At 44.0% G+C, this 27,523-nt stretch overlaps 1 protein-coding gene across 3 annotated transcripts in view; it reads left to right on the top strand.

Annotated features, from left to right (window-relative positions):
• The window catches only part of LOC106583035 (succinate--CoA ligase [GDP-forming] subunit beta, mitochondrial), a 133,069-nt gene that overhangs the window by 70,208 nt on the left and 35,338 nt on the right, over positions 1-27,523 (top strand). For all 3 annotated transcript variants that reach the window (XM_014166792.2, XM_014166791.2, XM_014166793.2), the window contains exons 3-9: positions 3,323-3,422; positions 4,704-4,794; positions 7,711-7,863; positions 8,376-8,465; positions 10,033-10,129; positions 11,486-11,647; positions 12,871-13,013. In XM_014166792.2, the coding sequence (XP_014022267.1) occupies positions 3,323-3,422; positions 4,704-4,794; positions 7,711-7,863; positions 8,376-8,465; positions 10,033-10,129; positions 11,486-11,647; positions 12,871-13,013 (836 nt within the window). The remainder of the gene's footprint in view (positions 1-3,322; positions 3,423-4,703; positions 4,795-7,710; positions 7,864-8,375; positions 8,466-10,032; positions 10,130-11,485; positions 11,648-12,870; positions 13,014-27,523) is intronic.

Raw genomic sequence — 27,523 nt, forward strand, 5'->3', positions numbered from 1 at the left:
TACCGGGTGACATCTTCACACAAGTGTTGTAGACGTGTGACCTTGTTTCCCCTTGTCTAGGAGCAGAGTGTGTGTGTTTAACGTCGGAATACTGCTCCTCTGGTACTGCATGTCTGTGTAAACACTATCTCATCCACTCACTGTTCTTCACAGTCATTCGTCTACATTCCTGCCTGTGTTCGGTGATGTTTCATGTCTGGAGCATTAATGGGTAATGCTCTCTCCAAGTGCCATTTTTCACTGGGATCTTTCGAGGGTGTCATTACTTCACCATGCGTTTTAAAGGACAGAGTTTTTTTTGCCTTGGTTGCGGCAGCTTCGGAGGAACCTACAATGATGACAGTGTTGGAGAAAAGTGGAAATAAATGAACAGGTTGAGAGAAGTGTTTGGTGTTCTTAAGACGCCACTGTTAAGGTTGTATGTGGTTTTTTGTATGTGTAATGAAGGCCAATTTTCCAAGCGATTGATTCATTAAAGGGTTTATCTCTTCATCCGATAAGTAAACTTCATATGCTCCAATGAAGGTCTCCGTTAAGTCTCAGGCTATTCTCTTTCCTGTGTGATAAATCACAAGTCATTATTTGGGCTTTGGTGTGTTATCAGGGCTCCTTGATCTGATCCCAGTGTGAGATCGACTACTGTCCACAACCACGCTCTGGAGCACCGCCTCTCAATAACCAGTCATCTGTCTGGCTACATAGAGTGGAGGGAAATGTGTAGACTATGTAGCCAGACAAATGACTGGTTATTGAGAGGCGGTGCTGCAGATAGAGTGGAGGGAAATGTGTAGACTATGTAGCCAGACAAATGACTGGTTATTGAGAGGCGGTGCTGCAGATAGAGTGGAGGGAAATGTGTAGACTATGTAGCCAGACAAATGACTGGTTATTGAGAGGCGGTGCTGCAGATAGAGTGGAGGGAAATGTGTAGACTATGTAGCCAGACAAATGACTGGTTATTGAGAGGCGGTGCTGCAGATAGAGTGGAGGGAAATGTGTAGACTATGTAGCCAGACAAATGACTGGTTATTGAGAGGCGGTGCTGCAGATAGAGTGGAGGGAAATGTGTAGACTATGTAGCCAGACAAATGACTGGTTATTGAGAGGCGGTGCTGCAGATAGTCTACACATTTCCCTCCACTCTATTTTCCCTCCTCATTATTTTTGTATTTTCTGTCCATTTCCTTTCTATGTTGCGCCTTAATCCTCCTCATCCCTTACTCCTCTTCTCCTTTCAGAGAGGACCCTGTCGTGGTCCTATTCTCACCTTGCACCAGGCCTCTTGTCAGTGCTAAGAAAGAACACCTTCCTCATTGGCTCACTTATTTTTTACAAAAGTAATTTCCTCTGTTCAGTCCCTCTCTGCTGCACATGCCTGCAGGACACTCCATTTCATGTTGCTTTGAACAAATGTCAAATTTTGCGAGGTAGCAGTTTTTTTATTAACATATTTATTCAATTATGACGCCTTATACAGTCCCTGCGTGTGTTCACCTTTTATTCTCACTCTCCTTCTCCTCCTCCTCTTCCCAGGGGAGAGAGCGCTCAATAATGCAATATTGGTTTAATCCCTGCCACCTTGTCAGAGGCTACTTTGTCTGGGTTTTGTTCCTACTGTAGCAGCCTGAGCTTTTAGCCTCATCTGTAGAGCACGTCTAGAGACACTCCACTCTGCTTGAGGAGCCTCGCTAGTGAGGGAGCCATGTTCCTGGCCCAAGGTCAACGTGCCTTTCTAGGCATGTTCTGGTTGCCCCACTGTTAGCCCACGGCGGAACTCCCTGCCAGGATAATGATAGCTCAAGACCATATGTATCCCATCAAGTGCCGTTGTTGCATCATTTGAATAGAGAGGGAGGGTGTTCAGGGGGCAGCTGGATAGACAGCTGAACGCTCTACCTGAAGTGCTCTCTCCTGGTGTGGAAAGGAGGACTTGGTGGGCAAGTAGGGCATATGGTGTTGTTTGCATCTTTAAAATGGCATGAAATTGGGACAAGGCAGAAATTATAGTGCAAATTAAGACGATAATAATCACAGTTGCATTACATGTTTAGATTCATGTTTGTGTGGCTATACTCGGCCTTGTCTTAGGACGGTAAGTTGGTGGTTGGAGACATCCCTCTAGTGGTGTGGGGGCTGTGCTTTGGCAAAGTGGGTGGGGTTATATCCTGCCTGTTTGGCCCTGTCTGGGGGTATCATCGGATGGGGCCACAGTGTCTCCTGACCTCTCCTGTCTCAGCCTCCAGTATTTATGCTGCAGTAGTTTATGTCTCGGGGGGCTAGGGTCAGTCTGTTACATCTGGAGTATTTCTCTTGTCTTATCCGGTGTCCTGTGTGAATTTAAATATGCTCTCTCTAATTCTCTTTCTCTCTTTCTTTCTTTCTCTCGGAGGACCTGTGCCCTAGGACCATGCCTCAGGACTACCTGGCATGATGACTCCTTGCTGTCCCCAGTCCACCTGGCCGTGCTGCTGCTCCAGTTTCAACTGTTCTGCCTGCGGCTATGGAACCCTGACCTGTTCACAGGACGTGCTTGTTGCACCCTCGACAACTACTATGATTATTATTATTTGACCATGCTGGTCATTTATGAACATTTTAACATCTTGACCATGTTCTGTTATAATATCCACCCGGCACAGCCAGAAGAGGACTGGCCACCCCTCATAGCCTGGTTCCTCTCTAGGTTTCTTCCTAGGTTTTTGTCCTTTCTAGGGAGTTTTTCCTAGGGAGTTTTTCCTAGCCACCGTGCTTCTTTCACATGCATTGCTTGCTGTTTGGGGTTTTAGGCTGGGTTTCTGTACAGCACTTTGAGATATCAGCTGATGTACGAAGGGCTATATAAATAAATTTGATTTGTGTGCCAATGTCTTTGGAATCATGTCTGTTGATGGGCTAATGAGAGCCTAGTATGGGTGTGTTCACCTGCTGTCTATAATGGGCCTGTTCTTTCGACTGTCCTCTCCTGGGTACCCTCTCTATCATGTCTTCTTACTCTTTAATTAGCAGGGCTGGAGGGGAATGTCGTACGTGAGCTGGAGTACCCTTCTTTCTGCAGCCCCTCATCCCATCATGTACCTTCCCTGCTAGCCCTATCTCTCCCTTTGTACCCTCTTCCTCCCCCTCCTCTCCTCTGGAGGGGCACTGGAGCTAATAGAGAAACAGGGCGATGGGTGAGATGACATCTGACTCAGAGACGGGGGGATGTGTAATGGGCCTCTGTGGTGATGTACTGATTGGAGAGGTCTAACGCTCCTCTCCTCTCTCACAACCTCGTTCTCTATCTCTCTATCCTGCTGACGGTGCCCTTCTCTCCTCTTTTCAGGTGCCAAGGAGATAGTCCTGAAGGCCCAGATTCTGGCTGGGGGACGAGGGAAGGGCGTGTTCGACAGTGGCCTTAAAGGCGGAGTGCACTTAACTAAAGAGTGAGTATCCCACAGGAGGTTGGTGGCACCTTAATTGGGGAGGATGGGCTCGTGGTAATGGCTGGAGCGGAATAAGTGGAATGGTATCAAATACATCAAACACATGGTCTCCCTCAGCAGCCTCCACTGGAGTACCCCCAACAACTTCCGCCCGCACTCACTTGGGTGTGTGGACAATTCAGAGAGTGTTTCTGTTTTGTTTTCTCAGTAACTACTGCTTCAGAGAGATGTCCTTCTGAAGATCCCTCCTAGATGCGGTGTTGCTTTCCCTGTGCTGCAGTTACCTAGTACGCCAAGTTTGATAGTGTAGGGCACGTTTTCCCAAATTTCCAAAAGAGTGCAAGTTTGTTTTTTGCCCTAGCACTACTCAGCTGATTCAAATCATCATCAAGCTTCGATTTTTTATTTTTATTTTTATCAGCTGTGTAGTGTTAGGGCAAAAAACTAAATGGGGATCCTTGCGGTCCCCAGCACCGAGTTTGGGAAACGCTGGTTTAGGGACAACTGCCCCCATTTAAACTTTGAAATAGTAAATGTATCATTGGGAAATTGTACTGTGCACGCATCACTGAACTCTACTGTGGTAGGTTACTGGAATGGTGCTCTTCTGTTGGAGCACAAACATATTGTTCTCCTAGCTCGCACATTGTTACAAAATCCTTATCACATACTCTGGCCAGTTACTAGAGATGTTCTCCATGCTAAAATGACAAATGTAACAAAGGTAGCAGCCATCTTAAGGACTGAACTTTGAATTACGACAAATGGCTACCAAATGTGTCGTTGTCACCGTATTTGGGATAGCCGGGAACTTTTCTATGTCAGCCATCTGAAGTTGAGCCTCCCCAGACAGTGACGTGTTACACATACTCTACTACCATCTATCAAAGCAGAGCACAACCTCCGGCTTCATCTGTATTCTATAACCAGAGCAAAGCGAGAGCTGGAATGAGACGCGCACACTGCCTTTAAAGAGGAGCTGAAATCAGGAGAGCCGTATTCAAAGAGATGTGTAGACATATTGAAGATTCTCCTAAAACAGTGCTTTGTCAGAACATGTTACAGTCATGTTACAAATGTGCTGAACCATGTCTTTGTTGAAATGAAAAAGGCTCGCAGGAGCTGAAAATAATTACTCTGTCTATTCTCTGCCACGGTAATAGTCCTCTATTTTTGAAAGATGTTTGTCCTCTAGGTTTTTGTTCTTGTTTAGTCTCGATTCAAATATCTATTACTGGAGTGGTTGTAATTGGGCCAATCCTGTCTCTTCTTTGACTTTAGCCCCTCGGTGGTGGGTGAGCTGGCCAAAAAGATGCTAGGTTATAGCCTGACCACCAAGCAGACTCCAAAGGAGGGAGTGAAAGTAAAAACGGTAAGTCACAGCTGAATGTAAAAGAACATTCTGTTTTTCTAATTTCCGGTTTATTTCAATTCAGTAATACAGTTCCATGAAATTAATGACTGCACAAGCATCGGGGCAATAATACATTAGACTATATATTTTCTTGTTCCCCTAGTTCTGGGGATAGGTCTCTGGTGGAGACATGCCATTTGAAGCCGATGTAATTTGTTCTGTTTTTGTGCTATTTGCTGTCATGGTTCATTGCAACAAATAATACATGCGAGTCAGGGCCTCTCTGAGACCAAAGTGTTAGTCACGTAAACAACCATTTCCAAGTGTCACTAACAAGCAGGAATACAATTTTCCTCACTCACACTCTGCAGCCACCCCAAAAACACACATTTGCAGGTAATGAAGACTTCCTGTCTTGTAGCTTGTGTTTCTCCTCACTCTCTTTCTTTCTCTTTCCCCTTTTAGTGAAATGTGGCCTAGAGCTCCCCATTAACGCTTGCTTTCATTCCTGCCAGCCAGGAACGCACCTCGCTCTGCTCCTGCCCCTGCTGCAAAGTTTAGGAGAAGTATCAAATGAGTGACACATTTGCCATTTTTATAGAAAGTGCTGGCGGGGGTGGAAGTTCACTACAACAACACCCGGGCTGAGAGGAAAGAGAAAAATGTAAACACAGAAATCCTAACTGCAGAAGCATTGTTGTGAGATGTAATTTCAATTTGAAAAATGTGCTGCATTATCTATCTATGGCACGTCAGTAGACTGACATAACACAATTCCTGACAGTGTTTTGTTTTATGAACTAAGCACAGAAAATGGATTTCTTGCAAAAGTGTATCATGATAAATCCTCCCAGAGGGACCTATGGTATGATACGCAGGCATGTATCATGTATTACACATTAAAACAGGTAAACACAAGATACATTTCTGAAAGATCAAGACATTCACAAACATGGGAGATATGATGCTATCTGGCTGTAGTCGCAGGCCTCCCTCAAAGCCTGTCTCAGATTAGATTAGGCATGGGATCAAAGTAATAAAGTAGCCCAAGAGAGCTGCAGTGATCGAACAGGATCCAGGCCTGAGTATGCGCCCTCTTAACAGGCTATAATTCTGTTGTCGGGCTCTGTTTCCCTGAATGAGAACCAGGGGCGGCTGTCAGCTTGCCCTTGTAACACGTCTCTTCACTTCACCATACTGCAGCCAACCTCTCCAGACATGACACAGAGCATGGTTCTACTGCCAGTACGGACCAGGGCTGGGGAGAGGGGGAGAAAGTCATAAAAGACAGAGGAGGAGAGAGTAGCAGAGGGAGAGAGGGGCACAGAAAGGCAGTGAGATTGAGAGAAAGACCGGGAGAGGGTGGTAGTGGTGTGGAAAAGGTAGATCAAGACGTTAACCTCTCTGGGCCAGTGGGACGTCACCCTAGTCAACAGCCAGTGGAATATCGTGGCGCGAAAAACAAATACCTCAAAAATGCTATAACTTTAAATTCTCAGACATATATGACTATTTTACACCATTTGAAAGATAAGACTGTCGTTAATCCAACCACGTTGTCTGATTTCAAAAAGGCTTTACAGCGAAAACAAAACATTAGATTATGTCAGGAGAGTACCCTGCCAAAAATAATCACACAGCCATTTTCAAAGCAGGCATATATGTCACAAAAACCAAAACCACAGCTAAATGAAGCACTAACCTTTGATCTTCATCAGATGACACTCCTGGGACATTATGTTATACAATACATGCTTGTTTTGTTCAATCAAGTTCATATTTATATCAAAAACCAGCTTTTACATTAGCATGTGATGTTCAGAACATGCATACCCACCGAAAACTTCCGGTGAATTTACTAAATTACTCATGATAAACGTTGACAAAATACATAACAATTATTTTAAGAATTATAGGTACAGAACTCCTTTATGCAAATGCTATGTCAGATTTTAAAATAGCTTTTCGGCGAAAGCACATTTTGCAATATTCTGAGTACATAGCTCGGCCATCACAGGCTAGCTAATTCCATTACTGTACTTAGAAGCATGTCAAACGCTGTTTAAAATAAATTTTTATGCTATTTTTCTCGTAAAATAGCGATAATATTCCAACCGGACAACGTTGTATTCATTCAAAGACTGAAAGAAAAGAATGGAGAAGTCTCGTGAATGCGCATCTCAGTCTCACTGTCCCCAGGCAGGCCACTTACAAACTCTGCTGCTGTACTTTGCCCAGAGACAGGAGACACGTCATTCCGCTTTCTGAACGCTTTAGAGAGCCAATGGAAGCCTTAGAAAGTGTCACGTAACAGCACAGATGCTGTAATGTCGATAGAGATGCAACAGGACAACAAATTGTCAGACAGGGCACTTCCTGCATGGAATCTTCTCAGGTTTTGGCCTGCCATATGAGTTCTGTTATACTCACAGACACCATTCAAACAGTTTTAGAAACTTTAGAGTGTTTTCTATCCAAAGCCAATAATTATATGCATATTCTCGTTTCTGGGCAAGAATAGTAACCAGTTTAAATCGTGTATGTTTTTTATCCGGCCGTGAAAATACTGCCCCCTAGCCCCAACAGCTTAAGCTGGGAGAGAAAGAGGGCTGCACTGTCCCTGTTTGCATGGGACATGGAGAACGAGCGTCGTCAATAAGTCCAAATTAACACGGTCCAGTTAGGCTGCAGGAAACTGATAACAAACAACCAACTTATCTCTATCCCTCTGTCTTTCAATGAATCTCTCTCTCTATTTTCTCTTTCTTCGTTTGCCATCTCCCAGCGCTTTGCTTCATTTTCACTATAGTGTAGAATTAGAACCCCCAGTTTCAGTATCTCTCCGTCCCTGCCTGTCTGTCTGTGTCTGAGGACAGTCTGTGATGGGAAGGCAGTAGCCTGACTCTGTAGATCGACTCTCTCCCTACTGACCAGGTGATGGTGGCTGAAGCCCTGGACATCACCAGGGAAACCTACTTTGCCATCCTGATGGACCGGGCCTGCAACGGGCCTGTCATGGTGGGCAGTCCTCAGGGTGGGATGGACATAGAGGAGGTGGCCGACAAAACCCCAGAGCTCATATTTAAGGTACAGTTCTGTGAGCTCTGCAGCAGCATATGTTACAAATGACTACAGATGTGAACATGGAACCTCTCACCATTCACTGGCGGTGTTATCGCTCCTCTCTCCCTCCCCTGATTGGTACAATAAATCCCTTGATCCCTTCTCCATGTGAGAATCTCATCTCTACAAGTGCCTGATAATTATAATGCCATCCTTACAGTATCAGGTTTCCTTTCCTCACATCTGGCAGGTTGCCACCACTTAATTGCAGCTTCCGTGATTTAATATGAATATCCACTTTTTGTCATATTACCATGCAGTGTTTTTGAGTCTAAATTGTCTCTCTCTGTCTCTCTCTTGCTCTTTCTCTTGCTCTCTGTCTCTCTCTCTCTCTCTCTCTCTCTCTCTCTCTCTCTCTCTCTCTCTCTCTCTCTCTCTCTCTCTCTCTCTCTCTCGGTCTCTCTCTCTCTCTGTATGTCTCTCTCTGACCCGCTCTGTCCCTCTTTCTCGTTCTCTCCCTCGCTCTGCTACCACAGGAAGTCATAGATATTTTCGAGGGGGTGCGAGACGACCAGGCACTCCGCATGGCAGCAAATTTGGGTTTCAAAGGACCTCTGGAGAGACAGGTGATGGGCCCGGCGAAGCTCTGAGCCGCAGTGCAGAGAAGCAGAATAGCGTACACACACTGAAGACCCACAGTACACAACTCAAGAGCTGTTGAAACTGGATAGGACACTGCCAGTCTACTGTGCTCTCTATGCTGGTTTATAGAAGTCCATACGTCCTTATACAACAGACAAAGCTTTATAGATTCACCATTATAGCGCATAACAAAAATGTAGTCACTGAAGTACATTACATTTTTTGGAGTCCTCTCAAAATCATGAACAGACAGTGTAGCCAGTCCTGGCCAGTATAAACTCCACAATTCACATTTGATATTAAAAGTTATTATCTGGTTCATTTTAGAGCCAATTGTCTTGTAGCATTATATTGCTAATTTGTATTCCTATCCGTGAGCAGAGCAGCATAAAGAATTGGATTAGTTCAATGATAAAATGGGGAAAACGTCTAAATCAACTGAATGACTAGTTTTTTAAAACTGAAATGAACATACACAGTTGTCTGAGAGGTACACCCTGTGTTCTAGTAGCCTGTTTTGGTATTGAATGGCCATTGATTTTAACAGGAAAATGATTCGCTAAGTGTCTGGCTTGTCAGTTTAGTTCTGAAACTCTGTGTCTTCTAAAACGCAGGTGTCGAATGGAACCTTCTTTGAAATAACTTTGCTTCTTTGAAAACTTTGAGATTACAAAAAGTGTGTGTATGCGTGTTTGCAGATGTGTGTCTGTGAGTGTGTGGCAGAGAGTAGTGCTTACATCAATTTCTGTCAGGCTTTTTTCGTAATCAAAAGAGCAGCTCGGTGCCAGGGACAGACAGAGACATCCGCTGAACACCGTATTCTTTAAAAGAGGATTTATTACAATGACAGTCACTCCAATAGCAATACTGTGCCTGTTAGGATAATGTGGCACAAAAGACACATTGTAATCTCACTCATAGCTAATACATTAATATGTATTATTTACATATTATAGTGGTTTAATTACTGTTTTATTTTAGGGTATATAGGTGAAGCTATGATCCCTTATTGATGTCACTCAGTGTAAATGAAGGTGAGGAGACAGGTTAAAGAAGGATTTTTAAGCCTTGCGACAAATGAGACATGGATTGTGTATGTGTGCCATTCAGAAGCTGAATGGGAAAGACAAAAGATTGAAATGCCTTTGAACGGGGTATGGTAGTAGGTGCCAGGCGCAACAGTTTGAGTGTGTCAAGAACTGCAAAGCTGCTGGGTTTTTCACACCCACCAGTTTCCTGTGTGTGTCAAGAATGGTCCACCACCCAAAGGACATCCAGTCAACTTGCACAGCTGTGGGAAACATTGGAGTCAACATGGGTCAGAACTCCTGAGAAAGGTGGTATTTTTAAAATTGTATTTTTCAACACCTGCACACACATACATGTGCGCACACGCACAAAAACACATGCGCACATGCACACACATGCTCTGTGTGTATAAGGGGATTTGCCATATTTTATTTAACGTGTGTGTGGTGCTGAGTGGCCCTGGCGGGCCTGCTGCTCAGAGGCATCTTGTTGGGTAATAACTGTCCTCTGTGGAACTCACAGGCTGCAGATCAGATTAAGAGGCTCTATGATCTGTTCCTGAAAGTCGACGCCACTCAAGTTGAAGTCAATCCTCTCGGAGAGACTCCCGAAGGACAAGGTATGACTCTTTTTCTCATTCTCTTTTTGAGTGTCTACGTATTAGGTCTGTTTATCTGGATCTGTCGCTGTTTGTCCTCTCTCTTTTCCTCTCGCGCTCTCTCTTTCTCTCTCTCTCGTACATCATGGGAGTGTTCATGGTGGGATTTTAGGTATATATTTGAGCATATCCATCACTAATTGCCTCTTGAGGAACAATCGTACAGATAAACTCATTGTTATGAAACAAGATCTTGTTATAGGTCTGGTTCATCAAAGAAAATACAGTTTTGTATCCTAGTCTAATCACTGCTTATGAATATTGATGAGTCTGTTATTTTGTTGTGTACAACCAAGCTGTATTGAGAGGTGCAACTCTGCCATCCAACAAGCAAGGCAGAAACTTGTGTTTCTGTAGACTCCCATTGAAAGTAGATCAATTTGTTATTTAATTTGTACATATACGACAAGGGAAGATAATGAACTACCGAGTAGTTCAGTAGAGTTTAAACAGCACGCCACATGGTGCTGAAGAACATCACTATAGACTTTAGTCTCTTACTTTGACTTGCATTTCAGCGTAACTGAACCCTCATCACCAAAGGGACGGTAAGACTAAATGACCGTTAAACTCTGAAAATGAATGTGATTGTACTACAGTTGGTCACATACAGCAGCTCCAGGAGACAGCCAACACTCCACTTAGCTCCAGTAGAAGTGGCTTCCCATACATTTTAGTTCTGCCTAGTGTGTGTTTGTGTGTGTGACATGTTACCTTTATTACGCTTGGGAGCTTCAGCCCAGGTAGTATGTCACAGAGACGAGCCATTACATAGTGAATTTACAGTTGGTTCCATGGGGACCCCGTGTACCAGTACTGTCATTTGTCCTCCAGGCTGTTATAGAGTATTGATAGATGAAGGCTCCAATCACCCCTGTGTAAATGGTTGTGGTATGTAGTGGGCCTTACAAAGTACAAATCCATAAGGAGCATACCTCAGCATTTCAGCCCTGCAGTAAATACTTTGCCTGCAGGTAACATTCAGCTTGCAGTTTCTTTGAACTGCACCTTGTGAAGTGTAAAAGTATCGTCCATTATGCATAATATATTCCCCCTTTGAGGCACTGTCAATGCATAAACATGAGCTGCACCATTACAAATACTGAATTAATTAAGTCTAATAGGGTGAGATCACTTGCCACATTTTATTTAACATATTTCATTGAGTTTATAAATTATCACATTTCCATTTCACATCCTCCTTTTTTTTCCTCTACATCTCTTCCTCTTTTCTTTTCTACTTTGTCTATTTCCTTCTTCCTCTCTTTATGATTCTGTCCCTCTTCTCTTCATATCTCTCTCTCTCGCTTCTTTCAGTGGTGTGCTTTGATGCCAAGATCAATTTTGACGATAACGCAGAGTTCCGTCAGAAAGCCGTCTTTGCCATGGACGACATGTCAGAGAGCGATCCCACTGAGATGGAGGCAGCCAAATGGGACCTCAAGTACATTGGCTTGGATGGAAACATCGCCTGCTTTGGTGAGTTCTGATTATGGCTGTCCACACACATGCATGTTCTATTAATTCAGCCATGGGTAACCCACCCCAACTGGAATAGAGTTGTTATTTTCCTTATCAGATAATTGAAGGCTGGGAGACTACGTTCAAACTTTGTCAAACTACAGTAAAGCTGACTGGGCTCCTCTCCAGTCCAAATTGACAACCAGCTTTCTAACGACTCCAGAAGGAGGCTGCCATAACCAATGCTTTCTAATTAGCCATAATCCGCACAAAAAGTCTCCAGTGAGCTGGATTGTTAGCCTTCTCATTATGGTCCTCCCCTGTCATAAATCAAAGCTTTACAGTGTAATTCTGGGAGTCTCTTCTGGCTGCCCTGCAGCCTCATAAACATTGTGGCAGTAAGAGCACAGGTTAGCGCCTTTTTCCCCTGCCCAGCCTCTCCTACAGAACAACAGCTCAGAGCTGATGGGCTCCTTAAAAGCTTTGTAACCCACCAAAGTGACAGCTGTTAAAGCCAGTTTCCTTTTATTGAGACTTCTGTCAGGGCACTTGCCAGGACGTAGGCTCAGTGCCGCTAAACCAAATGAGGTAAGACGTTTGTAGAGAAGCGTGTTGGCTTTGGCAGGAAGCGACTGAATCGCTTGGCTCCCTTGCAGCAAAGCAGCAAGCAGCCCAGAGGATAGGGATGCGCCTGATAATACGGCCCAACACTAGTGCCACAGAAACTTGTTTAATCAATGCTCGCTTTCTGAAGTCAAGAGCATTGCCGTAATCACATTTCCCTCCACTTTTCAACTTCTTCAAGTGTTAAATATCCCAATTATAAGTTTTAACAGTACCTCTTAAAGATTTAAATCCTCAAAAAATGTTGGTATTCCCTCTTCATTAGATAATTTATTCATTGATTTCACAGTGAGCCGTTTCATGTTTGTGTTGTTTTAATGCTGGCATTAGGTCATGTTTAATTGAATTAAATCCCAACTACTTGTCACTGTTTTCTCTCAAGGGTTTTCATTTCAGTTCTCATCTTCATTTGGACTCTAATGGGGTAAATCTAACTTCATCAGAGAATGGGCAAGAAAGCATTCCAGAATCATAATTTGTAATCAAAATTGTGATGAGCACAGTAACTATTTTGAAGGGACGCTCTGGACTTTAGAGGCCCTTCTCTGTTTTCTGAGACCAGTAACAGTTCTCAACTTTCTCTGTGGTTTAGTTTCACCTTTGATCTGTCATTACAGTGAATGGGGCTGGTCTGGCTATGGCCACGTGTGACATCATCGACCTCCATGGAGGGAAGCCGGCCAACTTCCTGGACCTAGGAGGAGGGGTGAAGGAGAAGCAGGTGTACGAGGCATTCAAACTGCTCACTGCTGACCCGAAGGTAGGAGCCCACTTTATCCAACACCACAGGGTGTGTGAGTGCGCTGTGGAGAGCAGTTGTACCACTTAGAGAACAAATCTGATTCACTATTGCTACAGTAGCTAGTTCCATGTCAAACTGTCAGTTGGTCTCAGAGAGCCAACACACTGTTCCAACCACCTGTTGAATTCCCTATTTAACCAACCCAGCTGCTCAACACTTTACCCTAGCGATTCTGTAAATATTTGTTGCTGATACTTTGTGTGACTGTTTAACCAGGAGTCATGTTAAAGCTTCTCTTTAAGGCCTTGTCTGGTCGGTTAGGCACCAGTCCACCTCTAACAAAGACACAACAGTTTAGTGGGTTTGGCACTGACAGCTATGTTTCTCCCGGAGATGGGGTATTAGAGATCTCCTAATTATAATGCCATGGTTTTATTGACAGTTTTTTTGTAATGAATTACAGCCCCACAGCCACAATAAAGCCAGCCTTTTAATGGCTTGTCCCTGCCGTCACAGTCTTCTCCCAATGCACAACGCAAACTCGTTACTGTACTTTCCTGGTGCAATTAAAGGTCCAGAACCTCAGAGGAGAGGATGTGGCAGCTTGGCTCTCTTTACGACAGTTGAATACTAAATGTTCAGATTGCCAATAACTCGGCAGCGAACAGTTGGAGGCTGGTAACAATGCCGCAGTGCTAGTTTGTTGACACTCATCAGAGCACTAATTCCCTGTTTGCTTTCACTTCAAATTATTGTTTTTTCTACCAGTCTATTTGACAATGGTTGTGTCTTCGTATGTGTCATAGAACAGTGTTAAATACTGGTCCCTTCTATCCACTGTTGAACAGGCCAGTTTACCATACATTTCTGATACATCAAAGATGAAGGACATTGAGAACGAAGGACATTGAGAACGAAGAACAGAGGCATGATGTGGAATGTACTATGCACAAATATGGCATGATACTCATTGCAATACACAAGTCACTTGAATGACATTACTTTGCTTCACTTCAGTTTCATGTAGTCGCTTTAATAGTTGACTAGAGTCATAATCAAATTTTGTAAAGACAAGAGAGAAAAAAGAAACAGTAACACAACAGGAATAAAATATGCAAGAATAAGCTGTCATGCCAGTAACAGATCAATGTGCAGGGGTACAAGGTATTTGAGGTAGATATGTATATAAAGGCAGGGCTAAGTGACTAGGCATCAAGATATATTATAATAAAGAGTAAGAGTAAAGAACACCGTAGCAGCAGCATATGAGTGTGTTTATGTGTGTGTGTGTGTGTGTGTGTACAGTCGTGGCCAAAAGTTTTGAGAATGACACAAATATTAATTTCCACAAAGTTTGCTGCTTCAGTGTCTTTAGATATTTTTGTCAGATGTTACTATGGAATACTGAAGTATAATTACAAGCATTTCATGAGTGTCAAAGGCTTTTATTAACAATTACATGAAGTTGATGTAAAGAGTCAATATTTGCAGTTTTGACCCTTCTTTTTCAAGACCTCTGCAATCCGCCCTGGCATGCTGTCAATTAACTTCTGGGCCACATCCTGACTGATGGCAGCCCATTCTCGCATAATCAATGCTTGGAGTTTGTCAGAATTTGTGGGTTTTTGTTTGTCCACCCGCCTCTTGAGGATTGACCACAAGTTCTCAATGGGATTAAGGTCTGGGAAGTTTCCTGGCCATAGACCCAAAATATTGATGTTTTGTTCCCCAAGCCACTTAGTTATCAGTTTTGCCTTATGGCAAGGTGCTCCATCATGCTGGAAAAGGCATTGTTCGTCACCGAACTGTTCCTGGATGGTTGAGAGAAGTTGCTCTCGGAGGATGTGTTGGTACCATTCTTTATTCATGGCTGTGGACAAGCTTTTTTCCGGATGCCCCAAACAAATCGGAAAGGGGATTCATCAGAGAAAATTACTTTACCCCAGTCCTCAGCAGTCCAATCCCTGTACCTTTTGCAGAATATCAGTCTGTCCCTGATGTTTTTCCTGGAGAGAAGTGGCTTCTTTGCTGCCCATCTTGACACCAGGCCATCCTCCAAAAGTCTTTGCCTCTCTGTGAGTGCAGATGCTCTCACACCTGCCTACTGCCATTCCTGAGAAAGCTCTGTACTGGTGGTGCCTCGATCCCGCAGCTGAATCAACTTTAGGAGACGGTCCTGGCGCTTGCTTGACTTTCTTGGATGCCGTGAAGACTTCTTCACTACAATTGAACCGCTCTCCTTGAAGTTCTTGATGATCTGATAAATGGTTGATTTAGGTGCAATCTTACTGGCAGCAATATCGTTGCCTGTGAAGCCCTTTTTGTGCTAAGCAATGATGACGGCACGTGTCAGTAAGTCCAGGATCCAGCTACAGATGGAGGTGTTCAGTCCCAGGGTCTCCAGTTTGGTGATGAGCTTGGAGGGGACTATGGTGTTGAACGCTGAGCTGTAGTCCCCTCTTGTTCAGGTAGGAGAGGGCAGTGTGAAGTGGAATAGAGATTGTGTCATCTGTAGATCTGTTGGGGCGGTATGCGAATTGGAGTGGGTTGAGGGTGTCTGGGATGATGGTGTTGATGTGAGCCATGACCAGCCATGTCATATGTATCTATAGGCTATATCAGAGATAAGCCTATATCAGTCTCTTGTTTTTTTAGTCGGAGACTGAGGGCACAAATCTCACACACGTACCAGAGATTAATTTTAAAAAGGTGCTAGTGAAACTCTGCCACTGACGATGTATTGTCTCAGTCAAATGTCCACAGTGTATATATTATTTTTGTCCCTGCATAAAATCATCAAGGTGTCCTGAAAACAGAATAAAATAAGAGAAAAAGTAGAGGTTTAAGTGTTTCTCAGTCCTCTGAGGCAGTGTGATCAAATTCATACATTATGATGTCAAACGAGGTCATAATAGAGATGAATTTGTGGGGGAAATCGAGCTTTTAAAGACGGCATTAGACTTCACAGTTATTCCTGCATAAGAAGTAGTCTTCTCTTTATCCTGGCTTCAATTCGAAGCCCAAACCCTAGAGTAAAGGCAGTAGCTACCGGTTCCTCCTCCAGCAGTATAGAGGCGAGACAGACACAGGCCCTCCCTTATGGGGGAGAAATGAGAGCGGATTGACATTAAACCTCCGTGTATCGCCATTTGCATTTCATACAGGGATTTGGAGACTCATCAGATCTGTGGAGGGAATGTTAATTATTAGATTCTTGGCATGATAAAAATCCTAATTTACATTTTTCTTTTAATATATTCCTTACACTAAAGATGTTCTGTCTCTCAGTTCCATTTAAGCCTAGGCTGTGAACAACTCGAGCCAGAGTGAGAATCAATAGCTGAGAATGCCAAAGATACACACTTGTTAAATGTTGAACTGTGTCCAACTGAATAAGGTACTTGAAAGCATTTCAAGGGTTTGTCATGACAAATACTTCATATTCATGCTTACAATTGAATTTCTTATGTTTTATTTGCTTTGTCATGGAAGCTGTTGACTCGTTTCAACCTTATGAAATGTTAATCCGTGTTTGAAGACGAGTCAGCAGTGGAATGTTTATTTTGCCATATTCAATACTCAACTCAAAAGCCTTGTGCTTCACCCCCAACAGTTTCCACCTTGAGGTTTGGTGTAATGTGAGATGACTAACAGTGACATAAAACTAGCTGTATACTCATTTTCACTAGTGCAGCAGTATTATACATTTACTGCAGCCAATTACAGTATGTATCCAGGGAAGCTGATATTCTGCATAAGTGAGTATATTCTACCCTCGTTAGCACAGACTTATTTTAGCTGCTAGGTTCCTCATAGCCACTAGCAATTAATATGGTTAAGTATAGTATAGCTGGTGTCAATTGGTACATTTTGGCTATCAATGACTATCAAAAAGGTAACATTTAAACACCATTACCAAGGAGGATAATTTAGAAATAAATACCAGGTAAAATGAAGCATAACCTGGCTCGTTCTCTTATCTGGGAGATGGCAAACACTGGATAGCGTGTCCGTCCACTGCTCTCTCCCTCACTCTCTCTGCTCTCTCTCTTTTCTCTCTCTGTCAGCTCTCTTTTTGCTTTGATCTCTTCAGCTCATTCTGTTCCAACTAGAAGATGCAGTTGGGAGTGTACAGCTTCAGCTAGAACAGACAGGTCCTGGGATTGGATATGATTTAAATCGTGTGTTTTTTGCTTTTTAGCAGTTGGAGTACAGCATTAAATAGGTCAATTAGAAAGAGGGAAAGAGAGACCATATAGAATAGGGAATATGACGAAAATGTACAGGATGTGAGGGAAGAGGTTTGGGAAAAAGAAGGATGAAGAAACTGAAAAGAAAAATGAAGACATTGAACGTAATATCTAAAGTAAGTGTTGGTGTGTATAGTATGTGGGAAAAGCCTATTCATTTCATTGGACATGCAGTACAAGGCTGTTCAATGGTGTTTCAATTCTGTCCTCTGGCGCCTTACGTCCCTGCTAGAATAACTAGCCCCACTCTTTCACAGGCATAGAAAGAACTGCTTACTTTGACAGAATAGTTGTAGTATTGAGTCCGTCTGTCCGTCCCCCCCCCCACATTACCTGTAGGCAGTGTGACCAAATACCCACAGTCAAATATCCTCTTTATTATACTACCTCCTGCTCAGTCCTGATAGGAAATAACAGATGGATGTTTTGTCCTGCGCACTGTATTTCCTAGGTGGTGGTGAATTATGACCTGTATAAGATGGGGCTGTGCTCCTAGGCTGTGTGTGACGGCAGGGAGTGACTGGGTAATTGTCACCTGTGGGTGTTTTCACAGCTTTGTGTGTGTGTGTGCCAGTAACAAGATGTAAAGGGAACGGACACAGCTAGGTTCTCTGATCCTCCACCTTGAATGTATTGGTACATTAGCATTTAGTCCATTCAGTTGACCAGCTCCAAGGCAGAGAGGGAAGGAAAGCGAACGTGTGTCAAATCTTATTTGTCACATGCTTCGTAAAGAACAGGTGTACGCTAACATTGAAATGCTTACTTAGGGGCCCTTCCCAACAATGCAGAGAGAAAGAAAATAGAAAAATAATAGAGAGAATATTTGACTAGGTAACCAACCTTGGGTGTTAATCACATTGTTGATTAGGCATGCTGAAGGTGTGTACTCGCTCATATTCACCCTTGGCCTCCCTACTGGGTTGTGTGCGTTTCTATATGTGCACAAATGTGTGTGTATTGTATCTGCTCTGGAGGTGTGTACTCACTCAGATCATCCAGCTTCACCTGTGCCTCCCCTCCAGCCCAAGCATTTGTTAGTGTCTGTGATGCACTTTGTGCGTGGGTGTTTGTATTCGAAGGTGTTCACTCACTCAGACGTTTGTGTTCCTTGCGGCAGTGTGTGGTAGGTGTGTGTGCTTCTCTCAATGTGTTCGTTTATGCTCTGCTTCACCTGTGTCTCCCTCTTGGCTAGTTGTGCCATCTTTGGCACGGTGTACCTCATGGAGAAGAGGTCCTGGCCCGTTCCCGTCACATTTCCACTCCAAATCGCCACATTACGTTAAAAGAGTATTCTTGAAAGGTATTATTGTCCACCTACTGCAGATATACCCAGTGTATGGCAGCTCTCTCCTCCCCAGCCTTTGATCTGCTAAATCCTGTTAAGGCAGCGTTATGAGGGGCTCTGAGGAGCAGGCCCAGGCACTCCACTCTGGACCAGCCACTCACTCTCTGGTCCTCTCTGTGCATATGGAGATGTCTTGGGCCCGCGTCGAATGTCAGAGCGCCTGCTTTGACATGGTGTGAGGCTGTCGGAAACTAGGAGACAGGGCTCATTGTTGGCCCTCTTTAAGAGCCCCACTCTGCAACGTGATTGGTTGTGAATGGTGAATCATCCTCTCCGCGCCACAGTTCTAGAGGCTCAGTGGGAATGACTCCTATTCATGTCCTTGGATCTGTTTCATCTACACCTCTCAGACAGGCTAAGGCAATCATGCACCGTACAAATACAGACTAACACACGCCTAGCCCTCCAGGGATTTGCACAATCAGCCATCATTGAGTTGGCTGTGACGTCGGAGATCTGGGTTTGCTGTGGAAAAATGGTCTGTCGGCCTGCAGGCTAGGCCTCCGGGAACAGCCAGTCCCCTGTGTCGTAAAGACAAGCAATGATAAGCCAGAGAGAAAGCCCAGAAACAGGCTCCCACTCCATAATGGAGTTCATTCCCTCAGCGTAGAGCATTAAGCCTGGCATTACAGACGGCAGGCTATGGGGAGCCATCACCTGAGACCGTTGCTGTGGGACCAGTAAACATTGGACTGGGGCGATGCGGAGGGAACATTAGAATGACGGGCAGGTCATGCCATCAAGAGCACCTTTTGCTAATAGTGGTAATGGCTCTCTGGGTATGTGTAGTGACCTCTGAATGGTGAGATTGCTTTTCTATGGTGGCGCAAAGCACATATTGACATTGAGATTTGAATCGAGTGGTGCTGGTGAGTAGAGTAGGGGGCATTATTTCAGTAATGTATAGCTAGATCTAACTATTGGCTTGAAGGGATACTTAGGGATTTTGTCAACTTCCCCAGAGTCAGATGAACTCATTGATACCAATTGTATCTCTGCATCCAGAAAGAAGGAAATTAGTGGTATTTTGAAAGATACTGCTAACTATTGTTTGCGTAATGACTGGAAGTCTATGGTATCTACTAGCGTCCTAGTAGTTACATAGACTTCCAGACATTGTGCTAACACAAGTTAGCAACTTTCTTCAAACTGAACTACATGTTTCAAGCAGACCACCATAGTCCCTGTGCCCAAGAACACGAAGGCAACCTGCCTAAATGACTACAGACCCGTAGCACTCATGTTCGTAGCCATGAAGTGCTTTGAAAGGCTGGTAATGGCTCACATCATTATCCCAGAAACCCTAGACCCAGTCCAATTTGCATACTGCTCAAACAGATCAACAGATGATGCAATCTCTATTGCACTCCACACTGCCCTTTCCCACCTGGACAAAAGGAATACCTACGTGAGAATGCTATTCATTGACTACAGCTCAGCGTTCAACATCATAGTACCCTCAAAGCTCATCACTAAGCTAAGAATCCTAGGACTAAACACCTCCCTCTGCAACTGGATCCTGGACTTCCTGACGGGCCGCCCCCAGGTGGTGAGTGTAGGTAGCAACACATCTACCATGCTGATCCTCAACACTGGAGCCTTTCAGGGGTGCTTTCACAGTCTCCTCCTGTACTCCCTGTTCACCCACGACTGCATGGCCAAGCACAACTCCAACACCATCATTGAGTTTGCAGACGACACAACAGTGGTAGGCCTGATCACCAACAACGACGAGACAGCCTATAGGGAGGAGGCCAGAGACCTGGCCGTGTGGTGCCAGAATAACAACCTATCCCTCAACGTAACCAAGACTAAGGAGATGATTGTGGACTACAGGAAAAGGAGGACCGAGCATGCCCCCATTCTCATCGACGGGGCTGTAGTGGAGCAGGTTGAGAGCTTCAAGTTTCTTGGTGTCCACATCACCAGCAAACTAGAATGGTCCAAACACACCAAGACAGTCATGATGGGGGCACGACAAAGCCTATTCCCCCTCAGGAAACTAACATTTTGCATGGGTCCTCAGATCCTCAAAAGGTTCTACAGCTGCAACATCGAGAGCATCCTGACTGGTTGCGTCACTGCCTGGTACAGCAATTGCTCGGCCTCCGACCGCAAGGCACTACAGAGGGTAGTGCGTACGGCCCAGTACATCACTGGGGCTAAGCTGCCTGCCATCCAGGACCTCTACACCAGGCGGTGTCAGAGGAAGGCCCTAAAAATTGTCAAAGACCCCAGCCACCCCAGTCATAGACTGTTCTCTCAACTACCGCATGGCAAGCGGTACTGGAGTGCCAAGTCTAGGACAAAAAGGCTTCTAAACAGTTTATACCCCCAAGCCATAAGACTCTTGAACAGGTAATCAAATGGTTACCCGGACTATTTGCATTGTGTGCCCCCCCAACCCCTCTTTTATGCTGCTGCTACTCTCTGTTTATCATATATGAATAGTCACTTTAACTATACATTCATGTACATACTACCTCAATTGGGCTGACCAACCAGTGCCCCCGTACATTGGCCAACCGGGCTGTCTGCATTGTGTCCCGCCATCCACCACCCGCCAACCCCTCTTTTACGCTACTGCTACTCTCTGTTTATCATATATGCAGTCACTTTAACCATACCTACATGTACATACTACCTCAATCAGCCTGACTAACCAGTGTCTGTATGTAGCCTCGCTACTGTTATTTCACTGTCTTTTTACTGTTGTTTTATTTTCTTACTTACCTATTGTTCATCTAACACCTTTTTTGCGCTGTTGGTTAGAACCTGTAAGTAAGCATGTCACTGTAAGGTCTACACCTGTTGTATTCGGCACGTGACAAATAAACTTTGATTTGATTTGGTTACAATTAAATTATGAGAACCATAGAGCACTGTGAGTCTCTTAAAAGATCTCTAAGCGTAACGTAAATGCTAATATCTCAGTGGAAACTCAGGAAATACTAACAGCCTCAGTATAACGGCTGATCATGGACTATCAGCAGACCCCGTCAGACCTCAGCTGCCTGCTCTGTGCATCATGCCAAGGCCTCCTCAACCAACTATACTGTAGCTGACGATTTGCTATATTGTAGCTGTTCCACCTCACTGCTTTTAAGATCATAGCTGAATGTAGGCTGTTTCTACTTGGTTTCAGGTTCTTTGTTCACAGAGTACTGGGACTGGGCCAGGCATTGACATAAAGAATGGGATGTAAATGGTAGGAGGAGAAGTCGAGGCTCTGGAGCTCTTGTCTAAAGCTTCTGAGTTGTGATGTGTGGCTATGGAGCTGCAGTTCAAAGAAACATTGTGACGCTACAGACGAACTGGAAGCGCAGTGTGATGTTTGAACTCAATGTCAAAATGCTGGAGTTTTCCTTTTTTTTATAATCTGAAAACCATATGTCAATCCTCCATACACTGAAGATATCAGGACTTTGGGAAATTGGAAACACTTCAGTTTGCCAGTTCACTTTGTTACTCTAGTCTAATTGGTTGGAGTAGAGTGTGTTGTTTTTATGAGTTGTAGCCTACTCCAGGCAAGAAGCTCCAGTCAAGAAGCAAGAAGTTGTTCTATTTAGATTTTCATTTTAGCGAACAATGTTTTTTTTGTTTATGTTTTGTTTGAATGAACCCATGGCAATACTGAGCAGAATTGCATAATTAACCACCTGTGAATGACAGGCGGGTTTATTAACACTAAGTGAATATTGCTTCTCTTGACATATTGTTTTTATCCTTGAGGATGTTTAGAGAGAAATGCCTCAGTAGTACATTCAGTACATGATAATGATACCTCCTAATTTCAGGACCAAATGTACTGCTTGTCGCTGTTTGGATCATTAGTTGCTGTGTCATAACCTGCAGATTGGAAAAACAGTTGGATATTTTTTGTTAATGTAGCATTGCAATGTTCTTATTTTAGTTGTTGGGATGCTATTGGTGAAATGACACACTCCGATAATTGTGTATTGCCTTCATTTGTTTGTCCTAATTGTATCTGTTTACCTCAGTCAGTGATCTCATTCTGTGAGCCCTCTAACCTTCCAGCTGCCGGGTGTAATTGTGTTGCTTATCGAAATAAATCAAATGTAACTCAGACTGGCTGCCAAACTAAATACCATTATCTCTTAGATCTATGTTCCACTTAGGCACTTTCATATGGATTAGCCTAGGTACCCTGATGCGGTTCTCTGGTGTAATTGTGAAGAAACCAAAATACAATTTGCTTTCACAAGAGTTATAAATAACTGCTTTGAATGTCCTTTACACTCACACACACACACACACACACACACACACACACACACACACACACACACACACACACACACACACACACACACACACACACACACACACACACAGCGTGTTTGCTTGTTATCCCACAGCACCTAGTACTTTGGATGAATGTTAAAAACAAGAAGTTAGGCTAAATTGCAATAAGATCTCAATCTCCTCTAAATTGCACCTGCGGTCGATATGTGAATGGCCCTGAGAAGAAGCACTCCCTCCCTCAGAGTGCCATTCAGCTGGGATGATCGCCTTTCATCTGGCCTGGCATGTTTTACCCATCTCATCACTTCTGCTTTAAAGAGGTCCTATCGATGTCCCGAAAACTTCACTTACTTAATAATGAGCTTCTTTACACTTGTGTTCTCTCTTACTGTTTACCAGCTCCTCAGTCACTTCTTGCCCCTACACATGCGCACGCGCGCACACACACATACACACACACACACACACACACACACACACAATCAGACACACACATACCTAGTCAGACAAACACACACACACACACACACACACACACCTAGTCAGACAAACACGCATACACACCAGTGGAGGCTCCTCAGAGAAGGAAGGGGAGGACCATCTTAAACATTAAAAAAGGTTATCCTTTTTAGATAAAACTATACTAAATATATTCACGTCACCAAATTATTTATTAAAACACTGTTTTGCAATGAAGGTCGATAGTAGTCTCAACAATATTTTCTGGAGTAGCACCTTGGTGTAGCCGGAAGACAGGTAGCTTCCGTCCTCCACTGGCTACATTAACTTCAATTCAAACCCTAGAAGGCTCATGGTTCTCACCCCCTTCCACAGACTTACTCAGTAATTATGATGACTTCTGGAGGACGTCCTCGAACCTTATCAGAGCTCTTGCTCTGACATGTTGTCCACCCAAACAAAGTGTCAGAAAATGAATGTAGTACTGATAGCATAACCTACAGCTAGCTAGCACTGCAGTGCATAAAATGTGGTGAGTAGTTGACTCCTAGAGAGAAAGAATAGTTGAACAGTTTTTAACAAATCATTTATTCCAAAATGAAGCAGAAGCAACAAGAGGGAGAGCTAGTTGTATTTTTTTTAAATGTATTTTTCACTTTCACTTGCTTAGCTAGCAAATGCAGCAAGCTAGTTTAGCCTACTCAAACAACTGTCTCAAACAGAAAGGGATGCTATGTTAGCTAGTTGGCTATGGCCATCACACACTGGAACTCTTCCAAGTCAAAGTAAGCTTTTGGTTTTATAAAGGTATTGCCACCGGGGCCCGCCATTGTAGCTGCTAAACTGCTTGCTGCTGACTACACTACTCGGTGAATTTAGGGTGTTTACTGCTGCGTTAGTTCTAGTAGCTATATTGACTATGACGTTAGCTAATATGGTGACAACGATGTAGGCTGTGTGTAGCAGTTAGCGTTTATGATATAAAGGTTTGGCTTGGAATGTTTTTTTTCGCCTGGTCACAGAGCAGCTGTTGTGTAGTGCAATAAAGTCCACAAGCGAAGGGAAATGCCAGAAGGAATTATACAACGATCAAAGTGATCGTGCTGTTTTGTATGTGGCTGCTATGAAAGTGAACTGTGTTTGCAGATGATCAGGGGTGTACTCATTCCGCTAAATCTGTTGAAAACCTATTCTTAAACAGAAGCAAACGGAACAAAATCCTCCATGAGGATGTGTGTGATTAATCCGATCTCACCTTCATGGAGCTCATATCAGGCTCATCGTCTGGCAACCACCATACCGCTGCAGGACATATTTTATATACAAGACACCTGTCGATAGCATGTCTAATGGCTTTTTATGTCTTAGTATAGATTGTTAATGTATTCACCTTGAATTAACACCATCCCTTTCCACCCCCTGTTGACTAGACCATTCCTCCCCCTTCTCCCATGGCCCTGTCTGATTGAACAGTCTCCTGTCTGCCATTCCTCATCTGGGATAAATCAATATGTGATCTGGGATTGGACCTGGGCTAATTTGAGCCCTTCTCTCACTCTTATTGCTGCAAGAAGCGTTTTGTCATTTCAACGGCAGGCCCCAGATGGGGCAAGGTAGTAGCGTTAGAAAGGCCTTCAAATGCCATAGGGGCACATAGTCTATGATTTAGTGACCTTCTAGAAGTCAAGCAGTGCTCCTTTAATAGGAAAAGGCTGGACGGCTCCATTTTTCTCATGTTCTACAGCACCTCCTACCACATGATAGTATTAAAGATTGAGAACCGTTCTCAGTCACTGACTGTGTTAGTCAGCAACAGGAGGTAGATTTTTTTCCCTCTTTCGCATGTTTGGAGAAATGGAACACAATAGTTCATTTTCACTTATGAGGCACACTGCCTGAGGACCCAGTCTCACTACCCAGAGCACTCTGACAACTCAGTTCCACCCCCCACTGATCATTAATATGGCATGAGAACCGTGGCCCTGTTTCTTCCTGACATCCTCATGGTTCCATATTACAGTAACCCAGGGCGACGCCACTCATTATGACCCTGGCGTGGCGTGTCCAGCAACGAGCTGCCTCGCTCTCACTACACCGCTCAATTTAACAGATGATGCTTCCCTCCATCCGGACAGGCGTCCGTGTCAGGCGTCTGTCTATCTCTCCATCTGTCTGTCCGAGGCGTGAGCGAGCGTCACAGGGGTGTCCTGCGTGTTCCGAAAAATTGAGCTGATGGTGTGGCTGAGGCCACACTCATTTCACGCATCTTGGCTTTGATGTAAGCCTACATGCACGCTGCTGTGGGCTCATCTGAGGCCAGGCCACCCAAACACTGAGACAGATGATAGGATCAGGCCTGCTTTATGAGCCGTGCTCTACAGTGCAGCAGCACGTCCTCTTGTCCTCTGTCACTGCCTGACGCTGTATGTAAACATGGAGCAGTCTAAAGACGCTGATGCCGAAGCGGTCACGGATAACGTCATGTTGATCGGTAATTTGTTCATTGCTGTGGGAAAGATGATTAAAGCAGTTTTAAATGTTACACTAATCATTATAGCAGACTTCATTTTGGCTTTAAAACCTAGAGAAATGACAGTGGTTGTCGATGGAGGAGCAATTGGTGTATGCTGTGTGTCATTAGCCTTGATATGACTCATCCCAAGTCACACAATACACAAAAGATGAATGTCGACTCCAGTAATTAAATGATCAGGCTTCCCTTTATTTGAGCGATGGAGGGGAACACGGATGCTAATTTACCCGACAGTCAAGGCTACAGCAGGAGATTCATTTAGTGCGTGCGTGTAGTGCTATACTTGTGAGGACCAGAAGTTCACACAAGAATAGTACATCAAGGACAATTCGGATAACTGGGGACATTTTGCTGGTCCTCTCTTATACAAAGCCTGTTCTTAGGTTTAAGGGTTAGATTAATGGCTAAAATTAGGGTTGGGTTTTGGGAATCAATTGTTGGTCCCCAGAAAAGTCCTTAATTATACTTTGGTAACACCCCTTTGTGTGTGTGTGTAAGTGTATGCGTTTCTCTGTTAATAACAGTTGATATTCTCAGTAGCCTGTGTATTCAAATAAAAAATCACATTTTATTGGTCACATGCGCATGGTTAGCAGATGTTATTGCGAGTGTAGCGAAATGCTTATGCTGCTAGATCCGACAGTGCAGCAGTATCTAACAGGTAATATTTAACAATTCCACAACAAAACCTAATTCACACAATCTAGTAAAGGAATAGGATGAGAATATATAAGTATAAAATATATGGATGAGCAGTGACAGAATGGCTAAGATGCAATAGATAGTAAAGAATAGATAGTGAAGGATACAGTATACAGTATATACATATGAGATGAGTAATGCAAGATATGTAAACATTCTTAAAGTGGAATTATTAAAGTGACTAGTGTTCCATTTATTAAAGTGGCCAGTGATATCAAGTCTGTAGGTGGGCAAGCCACCTCTCTGTGCTAGTGGTGGCTGTTTAACAGTCTGATGGCCTTGAGATAGAAGCTGTTTTTCAATCTCTCTGTCCCAGCTTTGATGCACCTGTACTGACCTCGCCTTCTGGATGGAAGCGGGGTGAACAGGTAGTGACTCGGGTTGTTATTGTCCTTGATGATCTTTTTTGCCTTCCTGTGACATTGGGTGTTGTAGGTGTCCTGGAGGGCAGGTAGTTTGCCCCCGGTGATGTGTTGTGCAGACCGCACCACCCTCTGGAGAGCCTTGTGGTTGTGGGCGGTGCAGTTGGCGTACCAGGCGGTGATACAGCCCGACAAGATGCTCTCAATTGTGCACCTGTAAAAGTTAGTGATAGTTTTCGGTGACAAGCCAATTTTTTTCAGCCTCCTGAGGTTGAAGAGGCGCTGTTGCGACCTCTTCACCACGCTGTCTGTGTGGGTGGACCATTTCAGTTTGTACACCGAGGAACTTAACTTTCTACCTTCTCCACTGCTGTCCCGTCAATGTGGATAGGGGGGTGCTCCCTTTGCTGTTTCCTGAGGTCCATGATCATCTCTTTTGTTTTGCTGACATTGAGTGAGATGTTATTTTCCTGACACCACACTCCGAGGGCCCTCACCTCCTCCCTGTAGGCCGTCTCGTTGTTGTTGGAAATCAAGCCTACCAATGTTGTGTTGTCTGCAAACTTGATGATTTGAGTTGGAGGTGTGCATGGCCACGCAGTCGTGGG

Source organism: Salmo salar, chromosome ssa22, assembly GCF_905237065.1.
Source record: "Salmo salar chromosome ssa22, Ssal_v3.1, whole genome shotgun sequence".
In the NCBI taxonomy this organism is placed as follows: Eukaryota; Metazoa; Chordata; class Actinopteri; order Salmoniformes; family Salmonidae; genus Salmo; species Salmo salar.